We start from the raw sequence: 19747 nt of genomic DNA, 5'->3' as shown, positions 1-19747 counted from the left end.
TTGAGTTCTCTGTCTGTGACATCATAGCTCACAAACGAATAAAGCGTTGGCAATTAAGTTTTATCTATAACTAAAACTATAAAAAAATATTAATAAGACTTGGTTAAAAGACTACCTACCTATAAAAAAATTGCATGTAAAAAAAAATTATATAATTTATTAAAAATGAGTACTTAATACAAACTTATGTGCCTTAACATTGAATTTCTTTTATAATTTCTTATTTTTTAAAGGGAACTTAAATTGAAGTCGGGGTTTTGTTAATTTTTTAATTAAATTTTTATTATCCTCTATCTTTATCCCAGCTTCAAATTATAAATGCGTAAGTTAGTTTATTTGTTTGTTAGCTCTTCACGCGTTATCTATTGAATTAATCTTCTTGAAATATCCTACTACTATTATAAAGGCGAAAGTTTGTATGGATGTATGGATGTTTGTTACTCTTTCACGCAAAAACTACTGAACCGATTACCATGAAATTTGGTATGTAGGTAGCTGAAGACCCAGAATAACACATAGGCTACTTTTTATCCCAGAGTTCCCGCGGGATTGATAGGGTTTCCATGCGGACGAAGTCGCGGGCGGCCTCTAGTCACTTATATATCCTTTCAGACCGGCAAAAACTACAATTCCCTTGGAATTTGCGAAAAAACTGTATTCTTTTGTAGGTGACGTTTCAATTGTTTTAGTATTAGAGCGTAGGTGGGCGAATCGGTAAGGTGCCCGGTTAAAATGCGTGCTGCGCACAAGGCACAGGTTCGAATCCCACCTGGACCATATGGTCCAGGTGGGATTCCGGGGTATGCCCCGGACTACCATCTAGAGTGGTAACGATGAAAACCAGAACTTAAACCAGGAAAAAGAAGGAGCTACAATTGTTTTAGTAACTTCTAATAATAATTGTAACAATTCCCCAACACAAGCACCAGATTATACTGTCATATGACGTCATCATCGTAACTAACATTCAAATTACCAAGTTCAATGAGCAGAACATAATCTCCCTGCAATAATTTAACCCATTTATGCACTCGGAATACTGAATTATTAACATTTACTACATCAAATTAGAACTACAACGCAGTGCTTCCAAAAACTTCGTGAATAATATAAATCCTAATTCTGAATGCGGTTCGTGAATTGTAAATTAAATTATATGAGCACTGTGCAAATTTGAGGATTCAATACATTGTATTATTCATTCGCCGTAAAAGACGACTAAGGGTTAGGATTATGAATGTATAACTTGGGATTCTTCTTTTGGGCGATGTTTGTTAGAATAACAAAAATTAATCAAAATGTCTTTTCCGTATAGTTCCCGGCACCAATAGATAAAAGAGTAGGACTACTCATACATCTCTTTCCAATTGATGTGGTATAAAGCGACTTAGGGATAGGGTTATATACTTGGGATTCCTCTTTTAGGCGATGGGCTAGGAACCTGTCACTATTTAAATCACAATTCTATCATTAAGCCAAACAGCTGAACGTGGCTTTTTAGCTTTCAAGGACTGTTGGCTCTGTCTGCCCCGCAAGGGATATAAACATGATTATATGTTATGTTATGTCAAAATGTCTGTTATTATAATACGTCCGGAGATATTGGCATAAACAAGTCTATCTAAAGCCGAAAATAAATAAATACAAACTGATGACATGCAATCAGCAATGCAATTAAAATATCATTTCAGGATTAACTTTTCGTGCTGCCCATTTCACAAATGAACTCGTGAATCCATTATGTAGGTACACATCGAGGACGAATGAATGTGTGAATATTAATCGAATAGTTATAAATTGTGAGTAATTTATGATAGAATGTATGTAGACTTTTCAGGGATGTAAATTATAGCATATTTACCTATCACCCCATCCCAACTACATATATTATTACTCGTTAAAATGGGAATATAAGTTAATTTATTTGTTTGTTAGTGGCCTGTTCACGGGATATCTACTGAATTAATCTTCTTGAAATATAACGTACACATAATTAAGTCTCATTAAGGATAAAGGGTTACCCTTCATCCTAGTGAAAAGTATAATTCCCGTGGGAATTGCGAAAAAACTAAATTCTTTTGTAGATGGCGTTGAATTCGGCAAATCTCAATTCGAGCAGTAAACCAAACAACTGAACGTCGCCTATCAGTCATTTCAAGACCGTTGGCTCCGTCTACCCCACAAGGGATATAGACGTGATTATAATGTATGTATGTATGTACTTTATCGAATTTGATGCCCTACGAACTTAAAAATTCTACTGACGGATCTTACAAACATTTTATATTTTAACAACACGTTAATATATACGTTTGTACAGATCAAGTTCAGGGTTAGTAACCTAACAACATTTAATGTGCCGTGTGGTTCCCGGCACCAATACAAAAAAGAATAGGACCACTCCGTCTCTTTCCCATGAATGTCATAAAAGGCGACTAAGGGATAGGCTTACATTCTAACTTGGGATTCTTTTTTTGGGCTAGCAACCTGCCACTATTTGAATCTCAATTAATCATCATTTAGCCAAGTAGAATGAATGTGGCCTATCAGTCTTTTCAAGACCGTTGGCTCTGTCCACCCCACAAGGGATATAGACGTGACCATATGTATGTACATATGTACAACATTTTATAACAAAGACAAGCAGTAAAAGCTCACAAAAGCTTTAAAATTTAAATTTTAGTCGTACAATTTTATATAATTACACCGCCGCCGCTTGATTACTGATAAAAACAATGTCAGTACAGAAAGGAAGCTTAATTAATTATACTAGTTGTCGCTTGCGGCACGACCTGCGTGACATGATGCCCTTCTTCATACCTACTCCACAATATATGTATGCAAAATTCCATGAAGTGGTATGATCAAGAAGTAAAAAACAAACTTGCTATCTTAAATTATTTTTTTAAATATTCGGTAGTTGTTTTATTTGCATAAACGTGAATATAAAAAATAAATATTTCAGTAACAAACGTAATGGTGGTACGGAACCCTTCGTGCACGAGTCCGACTCACTCTTGGCCGGTTTTATCTTGTAGATGACGGATTAACGGATTCTTGATCAAAAAAAGGACATCCTGGTAAAGGGTCAGGTCAAGAGTAACTGAAACCTTGCATGAAGAGAGTTATGAATGTGGATGAAGCGAAGGAAGTATGCAGAGATCGTGGCAAGTGGAAAGAGGTAGTCTCTGCCTACCCCTCCGGGAAAGAGGCGTGATTTTATGTTTTTTTTTTTTTATGACTGATTAACATATTTTTCTTAATATAATGAAAACAGTGTTACTTCTACTCTTTCCATATTTTGTTCCAGTGGGTCCTGCGGTTTCTTTTTCAACGTTGCAAATATTTACACGCGTTTGTTCACGTGTCAGTTTTTATTTTTTGAGTGACAACGAATGTACTTTTAAAAAGGTATGTGAAAAAAATATAACATATTATGTTTTAATTTACTAATTTATTATGCTGTCTAAAAGGATGACGTGTGGTTTCCAGCACTTTAGAATAAAACCACCCCATATCTTTGCCAAGGATTTCGGCGACTAAGCTTATTGAGATTCCTCTTGTAGGCGATGGGCAAGCAACCTTTCACTTCTTAAATCTTAATTCCATCATAAAGATGTGCGTGGCTCCGTTTACCCCGCAAGGCATATAGACCTGACAACATGGGTGTATGTGGTGTGTCTAAAAGCATATAAGCTTATCTCGTAGAACCGTTTGTAGCAACGCTACGGCTCGTAGCACTGATTCGGCGTCGTAGGCACAGTCGTAGCACTGCTACGCGCTTACTTGCCACCATAATCAAAACGCATTTTTAAAATTCATCCCTTTCATATCATGGTTAACAAAGATCTTTTCTGTTTAGTCTAGGTCTCATATAAGTATTTATATTTATCAAGTGCCGTGTGGTTCCCGGCACCAATACAAAAAAGAATAGGACCACTCCATTTCTTTCCCATGGATGCCGTAAAAGGCGACTAAGGGATAGGCTTATAAAATTGCGATCCTGTTTTTAGGCGATGGGCTAGCAACCTGTCACTATTTGGATCTCAATTCCATCATTGAGGTCAGCAGCTGAGCGTGGCCATTCAGTCTTTTCGGGACTATTGGCTCTGTCCACCCCGTAAGGGATATAGACGTGACTATATGTATGTATGTATATATATCAAGCTGATGCCCACAAGTTCGTTCGCGTGGCTGAATGATTTGCTGCTTCACATGTTCCAGATCTTCTATTATAATTTCTTCTATGTATTTACTCTAAAACATGACAGCGTTCAGTTGGATAATAACTTACATACATAACACAAGTCTCAAAATTACTTAGGGCTTAACTCAATCTGTGCGATTTGGCCCTATATGTATATATTTTTTGTCATTTTCACCTACACTATCGTAAAAGGCGACCAATGGAATGATGAATAATCTTTGGTTCCTCCTTGTAGGAGATAGGCTAGCAACCTGTCACTATTTGAATCTCAATTATATAATTCAGCCAAACAGCGAACCTTAGCCTTCCAGTCTTTTTAAGACTCTGTCTACCCAGTAAGGGATAAAGACGCGATACATACATACATATAATCACGTATATATCCCTTGCGGGGTAGACAGAGCCAGCAATCTTGAGATACTGATACGTTCAGCTGTTAGTCTTAATGATAGAATTGAGATTCAAATTGTGACAGGTCGCTAGCCCGTCGCCTAAAAGACGAATCCCAAGTTTATAAGCCTATCCCTTAGTCGCCTTTAACGACATCCATAGGAATGAGACGGAGTGGTCCTATTCTTTTTTGTTATTTGTGCCAGAAACCACACGGCATATAAAGACGCTTTATACCTACGCATATCCTCGGTATACTAAAATTTACTCATGGCACGAGGAAAGAGTCAACATACGGGTCTAGACTGCTAATCCGTTTATTAGTTGCTACTACAGAGGCAGTATCAAAAGTCTGTTTCTTTAGAAGTGCGCAGCTCAAGGAAAAAGCTATATTTTTCAGTCCTACATGCATACATATTATCACGTCCGTATCCCTTGCGGGGTGGACTGAGCCAACAGTCTTGAAAAGACTGATACGTTCAGCTGATTGGCTCAATGTTAAATTGAAATTCAAATAGTGACAGGTTGCCTGAAAGAAGAATCCCAAGTTATAATATATGTCATAAGCCTATCCCTTAGTCGCCTTTGAGATGTTTTTAATTTCACATGTTTGCGGTTAATATAAATATTTCAATACATTTTTTCCACACAAAATCAAGCACCACCAATTCTTATTGAAATTTTGAAATGTGTGAATGGGAATCTTTAAATACATTTTTTTTTTAAATTGCGATATTTTATCATATTATTTTGTTTACTTTTAATAAATTTGTTGTTTTTTGTTTGTTTACCTGCAAAGGTTGCGGAGGTCAGATGGGAGTAGCTTCGTGTATAAACCTGACTCACTCTAGGATCATCAATTTAGGATCCATGGTCAAAGGCATGCCCCTGGCTCCTCTCCAGAGAGGTGATGATGCAACTGGGACTCAAACCAGGAGGAAGATAATGGAGGATATAACCATTAACGAATATACATACATACTTCTACAAGACTACTTTATTCCACTTACCACGATCCCTGCATACTTTGCTTCGTTCACATTCATCAACGTGTTTTTGCAATCTCATCGGTTAAACTTTTGACCTGACCTGACCTGATTCCTACAAAAATATAGCTACTCTATTAATTAAAACATTAAGAGATAAAGCTAAGTACTCAAGCGCGAAATAACATTAAATCTTAAAATGTGCTATAAGCATAATACCCTTATTATACTTAAACATATGTACTTTTAGCCTTACTTATTTTATACTTTAACAGTTTCGTATAAAGCAACGTACATATCGGGCCGACGAAGGCGAACAAACATTACGATGCATGTTCGTTTGCTCGCGAATGAAGGGGTTGCCATTCGTCTAAACTTACAAGTAGGTAAGACGAATAAAATCCATAAGTTACTCTTCCTTGTGTATACGCAGCTTTACGTTGAATATTCCATTGGAATAAAATTTAAAATTGTGACCTTCCAACAGATAAAAAGAAAAAAAACATCATTCTGAATTCGGAACATTGGAACTTTTAAATTGTAATTTCTCTTCACCTTTTTGCGATGTTTTAAGATTCACTGAGTTAGAAGTATTAAAATATTAAGAAAGAAAAAATCAAAATTCATTTGAGAATTCGTTTTTTAAATGTTCTCTGTACTATTTTATTTTGTAATCGGATTAATATTATGAAGATGTGATAAGGTTGCGTAAAATGATTTTGTTAGTTTTCTAAAACCCTTGTTTATACGTTGCTAAGGAAAAAAAATTAATATCCCATTATTTGTTCTTTTTAATAGACTATTTTCCCCTGTGCCTTGTGGTTTTCGGCACTTAAGAATATTACCACTCCATCTCTATCCAATAGATGTCGTAAAAGACGACACAGGCTTATTTTATTTTCATGGGTGATGAGCTGGTCGTCACTTTTTGAATCTCAATTCCACCATTAACCTTAACTGAAAGTGACCTTACAGTTTTTCCAAGACTTTTGGCCCTGTCTACCCCACAAAGGATATAACTGTGACGATATGTATGAAAGTTATTTCTTTAGCTATATACATACCTAATGTAGACCATATCTCGCGATAAAGTTAGAAATTGCCTCGAGGCGCTAGTAAAAGCAGTCATAACGTGTTACCGCAGCCATACATTTAGAGTTATAGCAAAATTTGTGTCGTCGGCTTTTACGACACACGGCGAGTAAAGTAAAACCCTGGGACAGTGACAGCTTTCAGAGACATTGCATAACAACAAAATGAGAAAAGAAATCACGTCTCTGTCGCCCACGGGGTAGGCATTATTTATTTATCTCAATAAACACCTACGTTCCCGTGATATGTCCTTTTACAAAAACATACGCCAGGGAAGCCGCAAGCAAGAGCTAGCAATATATTAATAGAACTACTATTTGTGCCATGTGGTTCCCGGCACCAATAGAAAAAAGAATAGAACCACACTATCTCTTTCCAACGGAAATCGTAAAAGGCGACTAAGGGATAGGCCTATAAACTTGAGATTCTTCTTTTAGGCGACGGGCTAGCAACCTGTCACTTTATCTCAATTCTATATGCTAGCCAAACAGCTGAACGTGGCCTATCAGTATTTTAAGACTGTTGGATCTATGTACCCCGCAAGTAATATAGACGTGATTATATATATATATATAGTATTTTTACCGAGTTCGCTTAAAGACTTGTTTGCGAAATAACGTCACCAAGAGATGGATATTGTTTACTTTCCAGAATTGAGTTTGTTCTTGTTCCTGGTTTATTGGAATCTCGTTGTTATACTACATCTTTTGTGTGCCTATTTTTTACACAAACCTTTTTATATTTAAAATATCTCTATCTATTATTCTTCAATAGCCGCCCGCGACATCATCCGCGTAGAATCAATCAGCGGCCTTTATGTTATTGTAGGTCTTCAGCTACCTACATATAAATTTTCATCGTATTCGGTTCATTAAGTTTTTGCGTGAAAGAGTAACAAACATCCATACTGACATCCTGACATACTCACAAACTTTCGCATTTATAATATTAGCAGGATATATAAAAGAACAATAGTGACTTGCTCATCATCGCCCAGCCTATGTTACCATATAAACTACAAGCTTGAAACTCAAAAACTACTAAACTGATTTCCATGAAATTTTGCACGAATCTATCCGGTCCATTCTTTAGACCATCGGAAGTAACATAGGCTTCTTCTTTTCTGAAATTTCCCACGGGAACGAAGCCTATGCAATGCACAGCCCATATCTATATAGCCATATCTCTGGGCCAAAAAATTAGAAATTTGGGCTAAAGGTGTTTTATGAGGTCTAGGATCCTTATTGTATGTAAAAAGTATTTCTCGAAATTATTGCGAAAGCTGAAATTAAAGGGATATTTTAATAAATACAACATAGTTGTTTTGCCATATAAATAATTTTTAACTAAATTCTAGTTAAAAAAAATATTCAGTGTGGACAAACCTTATCACTAAGGGGTATGAAAAAAATATGTTGGCCAATTCTCAGACCTACTCAACATGCTCACAAAATTTCATGAGAATCGGTCAAGCCGTTCCGGAGGAACGAACATTTTGCCACGAGAATTTTATATATAAGATAATGCTTACTACACACTAGAAGCGTGAAATCATGATATCTTTTCGTCCAACAGTTCACTCACGAAGTGTTGACTCGTCAATGTCAATTTGTTCTCTGAAGCCAGCTCGTTAAAACTTAGGCCAAAACTTCATTTTGTCCGCGCAATTTAGGACACATTTTATCTCGTGAACAAAGGAAAACTACCCGAAATGTTGGGCGCCATTGTCGCGCGGGGTAAGATTCGAAACGGTGCATTACTCTTTTTTTATTAATTAAAAATATAAAAGTATGTTTCTATTCCTTATAGGCAATGTGCTAGCGATTTTCTTTAGGCCATTTTCTTTTTGTTTTATCTACAGAATCCCGTCAACTCATCGTCTCAAAAGTCATTATACGAGTATTCATCCATCATCCACACATGTTTTAAATTTAAATTTTTATGAGTACAACAAGGTTTTTAATTTATGTAACAGATTTTCATATTAACTCTTTCAGATATTGCAAGCATTATGTATAGTAGACATACATACTTTAATCCCGTGCGGGGTAGACAGAGCCAACAGTCCTATAAAGATTGATAGGCCACGTTCAGCAGTTTGGCTTAATAATAGAATTGAGATTCAAAAAGTGGCAGGTTGCTAGCCTATCGCCCAAAAAAGAATCCCAAGTTTATAAGCCTATCCCTGAGTCGCCTTTTTCGTCATCCACGAGGCAAGAGATGGAGTCGTCCTATTATTTTTTCTATTGGTGCCGGGAACCACACGGCAAAGCCGGGACATACAGTACAAATAGAAGACATACTATGTTAAACTAACTTAAACATAAATGTCCTTAGTATCTTACTTAGTTACAGGATATAAGACAAATTTTTTCTCCCATTTCCAATGGCGTCCTAGTATGACTTGCATGCCCCAAAATTGTTGAATGTGATACACAAAGGAACGGCCGGCGATTACGATCTGTTTGAAACCGTCTCAGCATCAATCAATGTCTGCCTTCACGAGAAAATGATTTACAAAACAAACTTCATTTCAGCTTGCCAATACTCGAAGAACATTTCAATTATAACGTTCGAAATGCTATCGTTGGAAATATTTTTTGGTATAATAATCGGAGCCTTTGAACGCATTTGGTCCAATGTTTAAAAAGTATTCGGGAAGGTGCAAATATTTTTGATTAATTTATACGCCACAAGTCAGATATACATACATATAGTCACGTCTATATCCCTTGCGGGGTAGACAGAGCCAACAGTCTTGAAAAGACTGAATGGCCACGTTCAGCTATTTGGCTTAATGATAGAATTGAGATTCAAAGAGTGACAGGTTGCTAGCCCATCGCCTAAAGAGGATCCCAAGTTTGTAAGCCTATACCTTTTTCGCCTTTTACGTCATCCATGGGAAAGAGATGGAGTGGTCCTATTCTTTTTTGTATTGGTGCCGGGAACCACACGGCACTGCTGGGAACGACACGGCACATACATATATAAATTTAAACCGTTTGAAAATTGAAAACAATAACTCTAAGAAATTTTGGAGATGTTATCCTGAAAGCATTGTCTAACGCGCAAATAAATTTGTGTTAGTTTCGCAAAATAGCTGACTCTGCTAAAAGTTCCTACTTTACTAGCGGGAAAGCACATTATTTCAGAACTTCATAACTCGCAACGTTGCACAGAAGAGTAAGTAAGTTACTTGATGCACACTTAGAACATGCAAGATTCTGCGTGATTGTTTTGAAATTACAAGCAAAATCGGTGGTATCCTACTAATAATATCACTACATAGTATAAAACAAAGTCGCTATTTTAGTGTGTTTGTCTGTATGCGTAAATCTTTAAAATTACGCAACGGATTTTGATGCGGTTTTTTGTAACAGGTAGAGTGATTCAAGAGGAAGGTTTTTATGTATAATTTTTTCCGAATTTTGCACCTGTGCGAAGCCGGGGCGGGTCGCTAGTTATTAATAAATTTGAAAGTTTATGAGTACGTCAGGATGTCAGTATGGATGTTTGTTACTCTTTCACGCAAAAACTACTGAACCGATTACGATGAAATTTGGTATGCAGGTACCTGAAGACCCAGAATAACATATAGGCTACATTTTTATCCCGAAGTTCCCGAGGGATTGATAGTGTTTCCATGCGGATGTAGTCGCGGGCGGCCTCTAGTCTAATATAAATTTTGTAGATAACTATAATGGAAGCTTTGCTTGTATGAGCCGTGTGATTCCCGCCACTTAAGAATAGATCCATTCCATATCTTTCCTATGGATGACGTAAAAAGCGACCAAGGGAATGGCTTAAAAACTTCTTGTAGACGATGGAGCGAGGCAAAACAAACAGTTTGCACTGACCTTCAAGGTATATAGACGTGATTATATTTATGTATGTATCCTCCGGCCGCATTTCGTTTAATCACGTCTTTATCCGTCACGGGATAGACCGAGCCAACAGTCTTTGGAAAAGGCTATAACCACGTTCAGCTGTATAGCTTAATGATAGATATTGGCAGGTTGCTAGCCTACCGCCTTCGAGAAGAATCCCAAATTAATTAGCCTTTCCCTTTATAGGCTTTTAAAATCTGCACGGGAAGAGAAGCAAGCAGAGGAAGTTTTTCTTTGCTACCAGAAGTTTGAAGCATTTAATTTTAATTTTTACCATTCCCGTAGGAATGCCCGTGAGGAGTGAAATTAATGGAATTTTAAGCTTTACGCGAGCGGTGTCGCGGGCATTCTTCATTACAACCTATATTGAGCGAGACTACCTTATAAATTGCTATGAAACGAAATTACATACATATATGGTCACGTCTATATCCCTTGTGGGCAAGACAGAGCCAACAGTCTTGAAAAGACTGATGGGCCACGCTCAGCTATTTGGCTTAATGATAGAATTGAAATTCAAATAGTGATAGGTTGCTAGCCCATCGCCTAAAAAAGAATATCAAGTTTGTAAGCCTATCCCTTAGTCCCCTTTTACGACATCCATGGGGAAGAGATGGAGTGGTCCTATTCTTTTTTGTATTGGTGCCGGGAACCACACGGCACTCATGAAAAAAAATTAAGTACTTAAAACTTAAAGTGACAATTCTACAATGAACCTTAATGTGTAGGTACCTATAAAAATTTCGCTACGTTTGCAAAAAAAAAACCTGTTTCAAAAATAAATTCTGGGGTTAAAAATGTAAATTGTCAAAAGCTTTAACGTCGAATGTTCTATGCACACTTTGCATATTATAACGTGTGTCGATAAGACAATTTGCATTTGTGATGCGCCCCGTTTGCGACTCTCTGCGCTGTTATGGTACCCTGGTACAGCCAACCGCACATCAACCTACCCTTTACTGCAAATTCGCCTCTATTACTGCGTCATAGAGTTCCATAAGGGGTAACATGATGTTCGGTTGTCTGTACCGCTAAGTTAACGAGTTCATTCATATCTCGGAACCTTTTAAATCCCGCGGCAGAAAAAAGGGGTGTTATATTTTTAATGTTGGTTTTTGATGTGTGTATGTTTATTACTAGTACTACTACTGTAGATACTAGCCCTGCGCCGGCTTCGCACTACAGCACACATACAAACCCCCATTTTAGTATAATTGGGTTTTATCTTTTTTTAAAGAAAGAACGCGGGTTTTAAGCTATATTTTTATACCAACATTCAAAGACTTGAGTTCTATGGCTCTATTTACCTCGCTAGAGATAAATATACATACATACGTAGTCACGTCTATATCCCTTGTGGGATAGACAGAGATAAGGCCACGTTCAGCCTTTTGGCTTGATGATAGAATTAGTGACAGAGATTGAAATAGTGACAAGTTACTAGCCCATCGCCTAAAAGAAAAATCCCAAGTTTATTTGAACCTATCCCTTAGTTTCCTTTTACGACATCCATGGAAAAGAGAAGGAGTGGTCTCATTCTTTTTGTTTTTGATGCCGGGAACCACACGGCACTAATAAGAGATAAATATGTATGAATGAAAGTCGTGGCTTTTTTAATTTGTTCGGCAAACAAACTTGTTCCTTTGTCTAATCCCTGGCGAATTAGAGATAGGATGCGTGGCATACGTCCTGTTTCCCGAATTCAGAACTCCCGGGGGAAATTCCCGAATGTCTATCAGACTGAGATTTTCTATTAGCCCATAAATAATGAGATGTACATAACATCAAATGTTGGATTGTGATGGCGAAAAAATAATATTTTAGTAGGAAATTTATAAAGTGGCATCATTTATAGAAATCAGAATTATTTGGACTCGTATAATTTTCTTTTCTTAAATCTACTAAAAATAAACTGGTACAGAATGTTATTTATTATACAAACCTATAGAATATTATTTTGTTTGTTATGAATACCTTATAAATACATTCTTTGAAAAGTTCTTCAGCAAGATGTTCATCTTTCGTTTCATTTAATGTATATAATTCAAAAAATACTTTTTAAAAATCAAACCAACTCGCCAGTAAGTACTAATCACAATAAAATAAACGTTTCCAAGAATCTATTATAATTTGACTTATTTAAATATCCGCTTATCTTTAACTGTTAGAAATTATAACAGAAAAAGAATAAACAAAAAAAAATATGAAATGGCAAGCGTCGAAATAGCAGAGTGCTGTCGAGAAGGGTCGGGTTTTGATTTCAATTATTCTGGTGTGCTGGACTAAGTAAAAATCTGGTTTAGCTTGTTCCCTTGACCATAGGAGTCATGGACGCATGTTAAACTTAATAATATGTTCAAATTTTTAGACTGAAAGGAAGTTGTATGTAAAATTAAAGGTAAAGATTAAAATTTCAATTTATTTATCAAATTTGAACATGTGAACTTATATTCTATTATCATTATGTACCAATCAACTTTTGAAAAATAGCAAAAAGATAATTTTATGTCAAAACTAGCTGTCCCGGAAAACACCACAACCCTTATCATTAAGGAGTATGGAATATAGATGTTGGCCGATTCTCAGACCTACTCAATATGCTCACAAAATTTCATGAGAATCGGTCAAGCCGTTTCGGAGGAGTACGGGAACGAATATTGTGACACGAGAATTTTATATATAAGATACAGATCAAAATTATTGATTATATATTGAGATTGAGATATTATTATAATAGGGGATATAGACGTGATTATATATAAGTATGTTTGCGGAATATATAATTTAAGACTACAATTGTTTAAAGCTTAAATTTCGAACTCACTATGGTAGTATACGAGTATCACACCTAGCATTTATTCAGTCTAGTGGATATCCACTGATGTCAATGGTCAGCATACATTCCCTCGGGCGGAAACGTATCTGCGAAACATACTGTCGCTGAATGTCATGCAATATTTTTTGCCAAAACATAGTTAAAATTTTCCATCCGGTATATAGCGTTTTGTCGCGATAGACAAGCGGTATCGATCGTGATAGTTGCTGAGTTATGTTTTAACTTTGGCAACTCGGAAGCCGTTTTTGAGAAGAAATATATGGAGATCATAGCAGTCTTTTTAATCGTGGCCAATCAGTCTTTTCAAGACTGTTGGCTCTGTATACCCCGCGAGGGATATAGACGTGAATATATTTATGTACCTATGTATCTATAGCAGTCTATACCTACCTTTTCATTAAAAAGCGTGGTTTTCTGTACTCTTGGTAAACTTCATACTGAATACTTAGAGCCAACTTTATGAAATCTCCATGTTTATATGTTTCAGATAACATTTAACATTTATTCAAAGGTATAACCTATATTTTATATATATGTAGGGTAATTTAAAATAATAACAACAACATTAAATACGGTGTGTTTGTTAAATATACTCACAAAGAAATATAACATACAACTAGGTATATCAAAGAAGAAGTGATTTATCTTTGTGAGCATGATGGATGGAAAGACAGACCGATTAATCTTTACATGTGTACATTTACAATGGAATTAAGCGATGTTCCTTTTTGCTACTTTACTTCCCTTTTTCCTGAATGTGAGTCGTACGGTTCTAATGTACCTTTATTTTCTTATAGAGACATGTTATTTTTTTAAACGACTTCAATGGAATATTCGGTGGCAAGGGCACATACATACATATAATCACGTGTAAATCCCTTGCGGCGTAGACGTAACCAACAGTCTTGAAAATACTGATAGGCCACGTTCAGCTGTTTGGTTTATTGATAGAATTGAGATTCATTTAAAGTGACAGGTTGCAAGCCCATCCCCTTAAAAAAAGAATCCTAAGTTTATGAGGATATCCCTTAGTCGCTTTTATCTATCTTAAAAAAGATACCAGATAAAAACTTTATAGTGTCATTAGCAACGTTACACAACACATTCAAAATTACACATATTTAGTCATAAATTAAACCAAATTCTTTAGTTTGCGTACGCGTGAAATCCTAAAAATCCTCTTACAATTTCAACGTGATATAAACAGCTTGCGTTATTAAAATTGTGTACCTAATCTAACGGTTAATAACTCTCGCCACGGTAAAGCAAGTGGTAATTTTCCGTCTGCTGAGCTGATGAGGGCGTCTGCGCGACCATCCGTGAATACGTCGGGCGCTGAGCATTTGCTTACAAGTTTACCTTGGTATCAACATACCGGAAAATTATAAAAAAAATGTAATTTCATCCTTATTACCGTTACCGGTATTGATAAAAATACTTTCTATTACTACGTAATAGGACTGGTCCATCACTTTTCTGTGGAAACCGTAAAAGGCTAGTTAGGGAGTGTACACATTTGATTTTGATTTAAGAGATCTATATTTGTAAATTGACGTCCGATGAAAATGCTGCAGTGTAGTTTGTTCCGCCGCTTCTTCAACACATGCGCTTTGGAAGCCGTAGTAGTTATAATGAGATTTAAGTGATGTGACGTCAATAAGTGAAACTTTGGTTCCAATTTTGAAAATAAGTCGTATTCTATTCTATTCATCTGGTGCAAACTTTCATGCGTGCTGTGTGTTACACACTATGTTCCTTCTTTGCTATCTGGCTTTTTCTCTTCACGTGCAATTGTTATTCTTCTTTTTAGCGATGGGCTAGCTTTAAATCATCCAGCTGATTGTGACCTTTCAGTCTTTTCGAGACTGTTGGTTTTGCCTACACCGTAAGGTCAAGAGTACCCAAAACCGCCGAGCTTGCATGAAGAGAGTCATGAATGTGGATGAAGCGAAAGAAGTATGCAGAGATCGTGGCAAGTGGAAAGATGAAGTCTCTGCCTACCCCTTAGGGAAAAAGGCGTGATTTTATGTATGTATGTAAGGTACAAAAAGGCACATTTATTGTAAATCTCAATTCCTCTATAAAGACATACAGCTGAACGTAGCCTATCAGTCTTTTCAAGACTGTTGGCTCTGTCTACCCCGCAAAGGATGTAGACGTGATTATATTATATGATGATAACGTGATGATAGTATGTATTTATGTATGTATCAACCGCTCATTATCACTGTGACACTGAAACGATCGTGATAATGCATATTCATAACTTTACTTACAGAGGCATGCACGCATGAGTTTAAAAATATTAAAAAAGCATTTCTAACGAGTTGTTTTTTTTTAATGCGGCAACTTGGACTAGTCAAGTCGGGTCAGGTCAGATGAGGCACGAAGAAGAATGTTTGACCGGGGTCAAGTGTTAAACTAATACGCCAGTAGGTATTATGAGTAAACTTTCTTGTTTGACGTGATTCTCCCTGGTTCCACTTTAGATTTCACGAACATAAATATATGGGAATAAGGCTATATAATGACTTATAGATATAGGCTTTATAGTAAAAATGCTTATGATGTCGATGTCTTCCTAAAACAGTTTTAATTCTACGGTTCCGTAACTATAGCTTTAAATCTGAAACAGTACTACGACGGTCGTTTGTCTAACGAATAAAATCAGACAATATAACTTTTCATTGAACTCTGACTCACTCACCAATGACATATCGACGAGGTATTTCTTGAGAAGGGAAATTAACACAATTTCTAGAAGTTTCTTTTTACATACATACATACATATTGTCACGTCTGTATCCCTTGCGGGGTAGACAGAGCCAACAGTCTTGAAAAGACCGAATGGCCACGATCAGCTATTTGGCTTTATGATAGAATTTAGATTCAAATAGTGACAGGTTGCTAGCCCATCGCATAAAAAAAAGAATCCCAATTTTGTAAGCCTATCCCTTAGTCGCCTTTTACGACATCCATGGGAAAGAGATGGAGTGGTCCTATTCTTTTTTCATTGGTGCCGGGAACCACACGGCACAAGTTTCTTTGTCTAGAAGATTAAAAATTATGCGTGATTATCAGATACTCCCTCTTTATAAAAGATTTGAATTACTTCTTCAGAAACGCGTTCTCGCCCGTAGATCCAAAAAATACCATCTTGATCTAAGGACTTATAAGTATTTTCGGGGTTCCAATTTCGTGCTCTGTGTACGTCACGTACGAACACACACGACCGTATATTACTTAGATATATATAACGAGATAAGCCGTCGAAATGTTTGGTTAAGTTCATGGCGGAAATAGGCCGTTAGGATATATATTGCATACTTACCTGGCTCTGAGAGATGGAGCTAGTAAAAGTTATTAGAATATATATTCTCTTTGCCAATTTCTCTCGTCATTTGAGGGTGTTTATTGCTGATAACTTGCTTTTTTATTTATTAAATAAATAATACTTGTACACCCATTCCTAATTACAGGGATACTAACAAAAATGTTTATACATATTTCCTCAATCCTACTAATAAATATTACCTTTTTTATTTTAACACTATCGTGCTTTGTTGGCAAACCAATTTTTGAAGTATACTCAAGGTTTACAAGTTGATTGTATCGAATGAGATGAGGCGATGGGTACCTGCTATTTAATACAGGTACCTCTCCTCATCGGTAAATCTCGAAAAATTACCTATTAAGTATTCATTTTTATATTATTTTTAATGTTATCGCACCACCCGTACATCCATCTCAGTTTGGTCCAAAGGTTCGACTGGCAGAGAATGTCTTGTGGCATTAAGTCCACCTATTGTACTTTTAACGTGCATAAAGTTTAAATAAATAAATAATATTATAAACGGCGACAGTTGTGTGATTTTTTTTTCTGCCAATCTTAATAATACGTCCCTACTTTATCTACAAACAAAGAAAAATACTTTGCTGTATGTACCCAAAACACTGATAGCACCAATATTATTGATTACTCCTTATCCCCCAACACTGACGTTGCACATTCCGACCTGCCAACAAAATACCAAAGAAATACGTCGATTATTATGTTTTTCCTTCGGTAGCTTATACAATGGCTTACAGAATGTATTGGCAGGAATTTTCCATATAGATATCAGCAATTATGCATTGTGGTTCCGACACCGATAAAACAAGAATAGGACCACTCCATCTCATTGGCATGGAGGTCGTAAAAGGTGACTAAGGGATGGGCTTCATTTGGAATACTTCTTTTAGGCGATGAGCTAGCAACCTGTCACTATTTGAATCTCAATTCCATCATAAACCATACAGCTGTACGTAGCCCTGTCTTTTCATGACCGTTGACTCTGTCTACCCCGTAAGGCGTATAGACATGACTATATTAATGTAATAAAGTATTTATTTACTTTACTTTAAAATTCGCAAAATTAAAATTATCTTCTGATAATCTCCTCTGTTCGTAGTATGTAGCACTTAAAGAATTATACTTATGTATATTACTAGCTGTGCCCGCGACTTCGTCCGCGTGGAATAGTTATTTGGGCATCATATTTATTTTTGCAAACATCCTCCTCGGCTTAATAGCGGGCGGTCACGCGTATTAGAAAGAACGCTGGTTCGCCGTATTAAATGTTTCGCTGCAAATTGCTTATAACGACTATATCTCAAAACCTATTCGTCTGATTTATATACTGTAAATGGCAATTTTAGTCTACATGAAAAGCCGAAAGTAATAAACATATTTATTTGGATAAGGATTAATACTGAATTAAAGAAAATTGGTTTCAAAATAACTTATGTTTATAATGAAAAAATAATCTTAAAAAATGAACATAAAAGTGGTTATTGTAAGTAAACCTTAAGAGATAGATATATGCTCTCGCGGACTTTTTTGTGGCAAAAAATGAGTACTTCACATCTTTAGTACATTGTTTTACTATATCTTCGTTGGTTTGCGCAGCGTTCGCGTGGAAAGCTCGCAGATGGCCGACTCATTCAACTTTCACCAGCATTGTTGACGTTTCCCGTAGGAAATCCGGGATAAAATGTAGCCTATAGCCTTCCTCGATAAATAGACTATCTAACAGTGAAAGAATTATTCAAATCGGTTCAGTAGTTTCTGAGATTAGCGCGTTTAAACAAACAAACAAACAAACAAACAAACAAAACAAACTCTTCAGCTTTATAATATTAGTATAGATTTTCAATTTGCTGACAAATACATTTTTTAATATCTACTGTCTTTATATGTGAAACCCTGTAATTGGCTCTAAAATATTGTTAAATTTGCTGTTGTAATGTATAATGAAAATTAAATAATGATTATATTTTTATTTTGTTTCAGATAAACATGGGCCACATAAACATATTGTTATGTGTTCTTCTTGCCATAACTACTGCTCATGCGCAAACTGGTAACTATTTTTTTTCTTAATTATTGTCATTCAAACCAAAAAATTAAGTTTCAGATATCATCAAGACAATGCTAAGTGAGACGCTTGCCTGTGACATCGGAGGTCCCGGGTTCGAATCCCGGCCAGGGCATGATGAGAAACGAACTTTTTCTAATTGGCCTGGCTCTTGGATGTTTATCTATATAAGTATTTATTATAAAATATAGTATCGTTGAATTAGTATTTCGCAACACAAGTCTCGAACTTACTTCGAGGCTAACTCAATCTGTGTAATTTGTCCCGTATATAAGTACTTATACATACTTATTATTAAAAACGAACAAAACTTTTATACCTACCAACAGAGACGGAGCCGCCGACGACAGGGACGACAAAAGCGCCATCTACCACCACGGTGGTGACCTCCACGTCCACCATAGCTTGGGAGGAGACTCTGAACGAGGGGCAGGCGATACAGAAAGCGTTGCAGTATTTGCTACAGCAACGACAGCCGGACTGGGGGTGGGGGAATGATACGCACCACGTGATGCTTACTTTGCAGGTAATTTAGAGTTAATATGCCGCCTGTTATCCGGAGAAGAAGAAGAATCCCAAGTTTATAACCCTAGCAACCTGTCACAATTTGAATCTCAATCCTATCTTAAAGCCAAATAGCTGAACGTGGCCTATCAGTCTTTACAAGACTGTAGGCTCTGTCTACCCCGCAAGGGATATAGACGTGATTATATGTATGTATGTATGTTATCCGGAGGGGTAGGTAGAGTCTCCGTTATTTCACTTGCCACTGTCCCTGCATTCTTTCTCGATATCCCATATTCTTAGTTCTCTTCAAAATTTACATATAAAAATATAATCACGTCTATATTCCTTGAGGGATAGACAGAGCAAACAGTCTTTAAAAGAACAATAGGTTACGTTCAGCTGTATAGCTTAATAACAGAATTGAG

At 36.4% G+C, this 19747-nt stretch overlaps 1 protein-coding gene across 1 annotated transcript in view; it reads left to right on the top strand.

Annotated features, from left to right (window-relative positions):
* LOC106133212 (uncharacterized protein CG3556) overlaps positions 1-19747 on the top strand; it is an 83131-nt gene that overhangs the window by 57377 nt on the left and 6007 nt on the right. The window contains exons 3-4 of the mRNA XM_013332858.2: positions 18731-18800; positions 19145-19341. Of these exons, the coding sequence (XP_013188312.2) occupies positions 18737-18800; positions 19145-19341 (261 nt within the window). The 5' untranslated portion in view covers positions 18731-18736. The remainder of the gene's footprint in view (positions 1-18730; positions 18801-19144; positions 19342-19747) is intronic.

The sequence above is a fragment of the Amyelois transitella genome, chromosome 22 (assembly GCF_032362555.1).
Source record: "Amyelois transitella isolate CPQ chromosome 22, ilAmyTran1.1, whole genome shotgun sequence".
NCBI classification, from domain to species: domain Eukaryota; kingdom Metazoa; phylum Arthropoda; class Insecta; order Lepidoptera; family Pyralidae; genus Amyelois; species Amyelois transitella.
The sequence above is the reverse complement of the archived record's forward strand: the minus strand, read 5'-3'. Positions and strand labels throughout refer to the sequence as shown.